This window comes from Leptopilina heterotoma, unplaced genomic scaffold (assembly GCF_015476425.1).
Source record: "Leptopilina heterotoma isolate Lh14 unplaced genomic scaffold, ASM1547642v1 Lhet_18, whole genome shotgun sequence".
NCBI lineage: Eukaryota > Metazoa > Arthropoda > Insecta > Hymenoptera > Figitidae > Leptopilina > Leptopilina heterotoma.
The window spans coordinates 939,870-948,502 of NW_025110896.1; the positions used below are offsets into that span (position 1 = coordinate 939,870).

The window sequence follows — 8,633 nt, forward strand, 5'->3', positions numbered from 1 at the left end:
TAAGTAACTTTTACCAATAGCGATGATTTACACATGACGTGGAAAATTTAGACGTTTGAAAAATTAATTTAAAAAAAGTCTCTCCGAACATGTCTCAATAAACTATATTGCATGTACGTCCTTGGAATGATTAGGTCCATTGGGGATGATTTCCTGCGAAGGAGATTTTATATACATTAAAAAGAAAGAAGGAAAGAAAAAAATGAAGGTGAAAATAAACAAGTATTTTGTGAAAAATAACTTCCATTTCGTGCCACACGTACCCGTGTTTCTATGGGTTAAGATGTGAGAAAAGTTGACAGGGCTGAACCAATTACAAACACATTATCCGAACGACGGTTACTCTCCCAGCAATCAGTCGTGATTAGTGTTCGTCGACACTCTGTACACGCACGATCGCTCGATAAATTGTAAACTCTTTACACCTGTAAATATACACACATAAATACTCCAGACAAATACATATACGACTTACGTAAAACTGGCTTCTCGGATCTGTACATCAATCAACTATATGGTATTATTACTCCGGAACAAGAAATTTAAAAATAATTTTTATTAATAACCATTAGAGGCCATAATTGAATATATTACATGTTACAATTGAAAGCCGACTATTAGTTTCTCCGGATGTTGATGCGTAACATTTGTAATTTGCACGTTATTTGCAAAAAAGAGAGAAAGAAAAAGAAAAATTGGATGTTATTTCTTTTAATCGACAATGAGAGAAAATTCTTGACTATATTTTGTTTTTCGCACTTTAAGTTTCGACAGATTCAATACCAGTTTCCCACTGTTCAGATAATGGTTCAAAAACAAACTTGACACCCATTTTGAAAAATGGGTTAATGAAACAAAATCAAAAATAAAACATTCTTAAACTTGATCATAGGTCAAGTAAATTGAATGAAGAATAAAGAATCGAAATGACATTAAAACATTTATTGGAGCATTTATTATTTATTAAAACATTTATTGAATCATAAACGAGCATGAGTCCGTTTGAAAAATACAGCATCTTTTTTTAGGCATATATTAATAAATTATTTCTTTAATTTAATTTTCAACTTTTATAGTAGTTGTATCAGTGTTGATATCAGTTGTGTCAGTATTGATATCAGTAGTAACAGTATTAATATCAGTAGTATCGATAGTATTGATAGTAGTAATAGTAGTATTGATAGCATTGACAGTTGTACTATTATCGATAGTGGTTTTATTTACGCAGAATCCTTTTTGACAGAACTAGAAAATAAATGTAAAATTTATCAAAGGTAAAAAAAATGTAAATTGTAAAAATCATTCTTACTCCATTTGAAGAGCAAGGCGAACCATTTTTAACAGCCAAATCTTTAGACTCAAGAAATTCGTAAAAAAAATAATCATCATCATAAATATCTTCTTTTTCTGTAGGTTTTACACAATGAACCATGCAATCACTAATCTAAAAAAGTTAAGCAATGAAATAAATTAAGAAAGTATGTGATGAGAATCAATTTCGGTACAAAAAAATTGGGAATTTGTATATTTAAGATCTATATACTTACACCATAATGTACTATCATTCCATTGTCATTACATAATTTATCAAATTCTTCAAACTAGAAAAGAGAAAAATTCAACTCAGATTTGATCTTTTTTGAAAAAATTATTCCCGTATGCTTTTTAAAATAAAATTAAAAGTACTGGAAAAAAATTAAATTTTTTGAATTCAAAAGAAAATTCTGAATATTACGATGTTATTTTGTTTGGAAAATTCTGAATTTTTGAGTCTTTTTTGTTTGACTCATAAACTATAAAACTACCCCGATTTCTAATACAAAACTTTCAATTTTTTCAATTTCTGACAAAAATTTCTTTTTAAATAACTTAAATCTTGAACAACTATCAGAAAATAAGTAAATTATTTAAAGACTAATTTTACTCAAACATCTCAAAATTAATCTAATTTTAAAAAAAAATGCGTTTACAATTTTCACAAATAAATGAACATCAAACGTTTTCAAATTGAAATTTTATAAAATTTCAAAATGAATGAATTTTTTTGAATGAATTTAATTAGAAATTTTAATGAACTTGGATTTTTGAAAAATTTTAATAATTCAAAATCTTCTAAATTTTGTTAAATTTGCCAATGTATATATATTTAATTAATTATTAAAAATAATGGATTTATAGAAGAATTTTAGTTAAAAACACTAAAAAAAATTGAATTTTGAAGAAGTTACAAATGATTGCAGAAATTCAGTTATTTTCAAAAGTAATAAAATTCTTATCACAAAATTCAATTATGTTCAAAATTTACAAAAAAAATCTCAACAAAATCCCAATTATTATTTTTATAAATAAAAAAATTCTTCAAAATTCAATTATTTTCAAAAATTTTAATAAAATTCTTATCAAAATTTCAACTATTTGCAAAAATTTTCCTTATTTCAACATCTAATTTATAAATTTTTAATATCTCTACTATTTTAATAAAACTAATTAATACCCAAAAGAAATCAATTATTTAAAAAAATTTTTAATAAAATTGTACGCAAATAATTTAATTATTTTCATAAATAATAAAACTCATCGGAGAATTTCAATTATTTTTAATTCAATTTTAATCGAATTTCTTTAAAAATTGTAAATATTATTAAAAATTTTATTAAAATTCTTAACGAGAATTCAATTTCAAAAAACATTCAATTATTCAATAAATAATTTATTTTTCTATTTAAATAATTGAATTCTCGTAGAATTTTATTATTATTAATGTATTAATTAAATAATTAATAATAAATTAATAATAATTAATAATTAATTAATTTTCGAAATTTACCGCATATGTAATATGTCAATTGCGCAATAAGTAGACAATATAAAATATTCGCGTAAATCATTTTCTTTTCACTAAATTTAATAAATTTAAAATTTGATGCAGCAGATTAAAAAAAACCTCGAAGCGCTACGTATGAATAATTTTTTATTTTAAATGCTTCTACATTTTTCAAAAGTATAAAAAATATATTAAAATTATTATCCTAGAATTTATGAGCTTCAAATCAGTGGGAAGGCTGAAAGTGTATCGTTTTAGTTTGAAGCATGAACATTAATAATTTGAAGATTAGAAACAAAAGTACAGGTGCATTAAAAATTTATTGTAATTTTGATAAATGCTGAAATCGAACTTCGAATGAATTTATCTTTTTTGTGAAAAAATGGTTGAAAAAGTAAATGTACTTTCCTAAAAAATAAAAATACTCATAAATTATTGTAGAAAAACTAATTAATATTAATGCAAAATACGATTTTTTAAAAATTTATTTTCTAAGAAAAACAGTATTTCATTTATTTTAATATTTTGTTCTAATGTAAATTTAAAAAATTAATTTTTACAAAATTCATATCACTTTTGTTCGAATTAGTTCAAATTTTTACTAATTCAAATTTAGAGAATAAATTTTGTGACAATATTAGTGCAAAAAGAAATTTAGAAATTAATTTATTTTCCACTTTGCGTTAATATGCAAAACTTTTTCTATTTAAAAAGATAACATTTTTTATTACTTTTTATATTAATTATATTACTTTTTATATTACTTTTGGTAATTCTTGTAACTTTTTACAATTTTCAATATGAAGTAAAAGTAGGAACTTAATTTTTACATAAAACTTTATTAAATTTTTCGTAAATAATTTAATTGTGTTAAAGTATTTTATGAAAATTTTGTGAAAATAATTAAATTCTTTAGAGGAATTCATCAAAACTGTATTGAAATTAATTTAATTTTTCTAAAAAATTTTTATTAAATTGTTAATTAACTTTTACTATTTTTCGTTTATTGGTAAAGACTAAGACTTTAACTAAAAGTGTTAGGAACTTGTGTGCATTTCTGCTTTGCAATTTTTCACTATTTTCTGTAAATTTTGTTGATAGTAAAAATGTACTTTCATCAAATTGCAGAAACTCCAAAAATAGTAAAAAATGACAGAAAATGAAAAGGCTCAATTCCTTTGTTTAAATTAAAATTAAATTTGATTATGGTTAGGTCAAGAAAATTAAATGAAGAATAAAGAATCAAAATTACATTAAAACAAAGAATTTATTGAATCATAAACGAACATGAGTTGGTTTAAAAAATACAGCACCTTTTTTTTGGGCATGTTGATAAAACATTTGTTTAATTTATTTAGCTTTTTATTTACTAGCTTTTATAGAAGTTGCACTAGCAATGGTATAAGTAACATTGGTGGTAGTAAAAGAATTGATAGTACTACCATTGACAGTGGCTTTATTTACGCAGATTCCTTTTTGACAGAGCTAAAAGAAAAGAAAAGTTAAGTAAACTTTATCAGGTAACAAACAATATATTAGGTGAAAAAAGTCTTTCTTACTCCATTATTAGGGCAAGGCGCACCATTTGCAAGGGTCACATTTATAGACGGTATCATTGAGTCAGCAGAATGAGAATTATTAGCTTTCAAATCGATGATTTCATATTTGCTGTCGACACATTTAACAATGCAACCACCATACTGAAAATGTTAAACAAGAAAATAAATTAAGTAGTGTTCAATTTCGGTACACAAGATTAGGAATTTATATATTTTTCACAATTACAGGTACTTACAACAGCAGTAAATGTCATTCCTTTTTCTTTACATAGTTTAAGAAATGTATCCTTCTAGAAAAGAGAAAATATCAACTCAAATTTTATATATCCCTTTTGAAAAAATTATTCTTAATATGCTTCTTAACCCCTTAGCAGTGTAGTCAAAATAAGCTTTTCGTGACACAAATGTGCAAAAAAAAATTTTTTTTTTTAATTACTTGATATTATTATATTTTATGTTTTCGGGGTCGCTGAATCCGAATATTTGATCAAAATTAAAAAATTCAAAATGGCGGCTTAAAAATTTAAAAGTTTCCTGATTTGACTAAAAATGTTCACTTGGGGGGTTTTTGGGGTCGCTGATTTCGAATATCTGGTTGAAATTTTAAAATTCAAAATGACGGCTTAAAAATGGCGACCGAAAAAATTTTAAAGTTTTCGGATTTGGCTAGAAATGAGTATTTGGGGTTTTTTGGAGACACTGAATTAGAATATTGGGTTAAAATTTTATAATTCGAAATGGCGACTTCAAGATGTCAACTAAAAATTTAAAAGTTTACGAATGTGGTTATAAATAGTTATTTGAGTCTTTTGGGGTTTATATTTTTATATATGTATAATATATTTGACGCATATATTATATTTTTATATTTATATATATATATATTTACACAAACTATTTAAAACACCGCTCTTAGTCGAATCCGGAGTCACGAACTATTTAATTTAATTACTATTATTAAATTTTTTAATATAGATCGATTTTGAGTATTTCACAATGTTTTAAAACATCGGACATATTAATTCCTCTGCTTTAAGTTTTAAGAACTAATTTGAGAACTTTAAATTTTTTTTGGTCGCCATTTTGGAGCCGCCATTTTGAATTTTGAATTTTTGATTAAATATTTGGATTTACATAGAGACCTCAAAAACCCCCGAATGAGCATTTTCAGAAAAATTTGTAAACTTAAAAAAAAATTTGGTCGCCATTTTGAAGCCGCCATTTTGAATTAAAAAATTTTAACCAAATATTCGAATTCAGCGACCTCAAAAACCCCCAAGTAAACATTTTTAGTCAAATCCGTAAACTTTTAAATTTTTTTTGGTCGCCATTTTGGAGCCGCCATTTTTAATTTTTGACTAAATATTTGGATTCAGAGACCTCAAAAACCCCCGAATGAGCATTTTCAGCCAAATTTGTAAACTTAAAAAAAAAATTTGGTCGCCATTTTGATGCCGCCATTTTGAATTTAAAATTTTCAATAACGGATTTGGATTCAGCGACCCCGAAAACCCCCGAGTAGACATTTTTAGCAAGATTCGTTAACTTTTATATATCTTTTTTTTCGATGCCGCTATATGGGGGCACGAATTATTTTGGCCTCTATAGACGTCAAACACTGTGAAGGGGTTAAAATCCCCAAAGTCATCATTTGGATTTTTATACAAATCCGTGTGGATTCATATTTATTTCCACGGGATTCTGAGAGAGATTATTTATCAACAGAAGTTTTCCTACTTATTTTATCATTAGGCAAATTTGGTTGGACAACAATATTTTTTTTTTACTTTGGCATCAAAAAAGAGTAGCACTAATCACTACCAAATACATAATTTTATATAAATTATCAAATTGATTATAAATTTTGGATATTTACCACATTCTTGGCCGGAATTGTATATGTCAGTTGTGCAATGAGTAGACAATAAAAAATATTCGCGTAAATCATTTTCTGTTCACTAGTTTAATTTTTGGAAATTTGATGCAGCAGGTTTAAGATACCTTGAAACGCCACGTATGAATAATTTTTTATTTAAAATGCTTCTACATTTTTTATAAATAGAAAAATTTTATTAAAATTATCGTACAATTTATGAGTTCCAAACCAGTAGGAATGCTGAAAGTGTATCGTTCTAGTTGGAAGAATGAACATTAATAATTTGAAGATAGAAACAAATGTACAGGTGCATTGAAAATTTATAGAAACTTTGATAAGTGTTGAAACCGACCTTCGAATAAATTTAACTTTTTTTTTTTTGAAAAATAGATTTTCAGGAATGATATTGCAATTTTTTTAAATAATTCAATTTTATCTAGAAATTTTATTGAAATATTTAAAAATATTTAATAAAACATTGAATTTAAGGATTAAATTAAAATTCAAATGAAATTGAATTGAAATTGATAAAAACTGGAATTGAAATCAAATTGAATTGAAATTAATTAAAAATTGGAATTGAAATTAATTTGAAATTCAAATTGAAATGAAATTTAACTGAATTTGATTAAAAATTAAAATTAGATTATAATTCATGTTAAATTAAATTGAAATTTAAATCAAATTCAATTAAAATTGATTAAAAATTGGAATTTAAATTCAAATCTAATTTAATTGAAATTAATTAAAAATTGGAATTGAAATTAAAATAAAATGGAACTGAATTTAATTAAAAATTCCTATTAAATTGAAATTCAAATAAAATTGAATTGAAATTGATAAAAACTGGAATTGAAATCAAATTGAATTGAAATTGATTAAAAATTGGAATTGAAATTAATTTGAAATTAAAATCAAATTCAATTGAATTTGTTTAAATATTGGAATTGAAATAAAATTTAACTGAATTTGATTAAAAATTGAAATTAAATCATAATTCATTTTAAATTAAATTGAAATTTAAGTCAAGTTGAATTGAAATTGATTTAAAATTGGAATTTAAATTCAAATCGAATTTAATTGAAATTGATTAAAAATTGGAATTTAAATTGAAATTAAATAAAAAATTAGATCAAACTGAACTAAATTTAATTAAAAATTGCAATTGAACTCAAATTCAAATAAAATTGAATTGAAATTGATAAAAATTAAAATTCAATTAAAATTCAATTGAAATTGATTAAAAATTGGAATTGAAATTACTTTGAAATTCAAATCAAATTCAATTGAATTCGCTTAAAAATTGGAATTCAAATGAAATTTAACTGAATTTGATTAAAAATTGAAATTAAATTATAATTTATGTTAAATTGAATTAAAATTTAAATCAAGTTGAATTGAAATTGATTTAAAATTGGAATTGAAATGAAATTGAAATTTGAATCAAATTCAATTGAAATTGATTAAAAATTGGAATTGAAATTGAAATTAAATAAAAAATTTTATCAAACTGAACTAAATTTAATTAAAAATTGCAATTGAACTCAAATTCAAATAAAATTGAATTGAAATTGATAAAAATTAAAATTCAATTGAAATTGATTAAAAATTGGAATTGAAATTACTTTAAAATTCAAATCAAATTCAATTGAATTCGCTTAAAAATTGGAATTGAAATGAAATTTAACTGAATTTGATTAAAAATTGAAATTAAATTATAATTTATGTTAAATTGAATTAAAATTTAAATCAAGTTGAATTGAAATTGATTTAAAATTGGAATTGAAATGAAATTGAAATTTGAATCAAATTCAATTGAAATTGATTAAAAATTGGAATTGAAATTGAAATTAAATTCAAATTTAAATCAAATTAAACTGAATTTAATTAAAAATTGAAATTAAATTGAAATTCAAATCAAATTGAATTGAAATCAAATTAAATTAAAATTGATTAAAAATTGGAATTGAAATGGATTTGAACTGAATTTTATTAAAAATTGAAATTAAATTATAATTCATGTTAAATTGAATTGAAATTGATTTAAAATTGTAATTAAAATTCAAATTAAATTGAATTTGATAAAATTGAATTTAAATGATAAAAATAATTTCAAAGACTTTAAAGTAACAATTTTTTAAATATAAAATAATAATTTTATCACTGAGTTATCTTTAATTATTATAAAACCATGAAGAAGTCAATCACTCCGAGTCTTCGACTCGAAGTGATTGACTTCTTTATGGTTTTATATTAATATGCTTATTAGTTGTTGAATTTTAAAACGTTTAAATTATAAATTTTGAAAATCTTAATTACGAAACGTTTCATTAGAAAATAAAAATATATTTTGGAAAAAATTATTTTTCTTTTT

General features: G+C 22.9%; 2 protein-coding genes across 2 annotated transcripts; both read right to left on the minus strand.

Annotated features, from left to right (window-relative positions):
• Positions 1-964: 964 nt before the first annotated feature.
• On the minus strand, positions 965-3,228 carry LOC122499961. The gene is made up of 4 exons (XM_043608568.1): positions 2,828-3,228; positions 1,548-1,601; positions 1,310-1,444; positions 965-1,245 (listed from the first exon to the last, which is right to left on the minus strand). The coding sequence occupies exons 2-4, from the start codon at positions 1,563-1,565 to the stop codon at positions 1,057-1,059; spliced, it is 342 nt and encodes a 113-aa protein (XP_043464503.1). The 5' UTR covers positions 1,566-1,601; positions 2,828-3,228; the 3' UTR covers positions 965-1,056.
• An 844-nt stretch (positions 3,229-4,072) lies between these two features.
• Positions 4,073-6,417, minus strand: LOC122499913. Its single transcript, XM_043608496.1, has 4 exons — positions 6,260-6,417; positions 4,620-4,673; positions 4,384-4,524; positions 4,073-4,309 (listed from the first exon to the last, which is right to left on the minus strand). Exons 1-4 carry the CDS (start codon positions 6,329-6,331, stop codon positions 4,187-4,189), a joined length of 390 nt encoding a protein of 129 aa, XP_043464431.1. The 5' UTR covers positions 6,332-6,417; the 3' UTR covers positions 4,073-4,186.
• Positions 6,418-8,633: the final 2,216 nt, after the last annotated feature.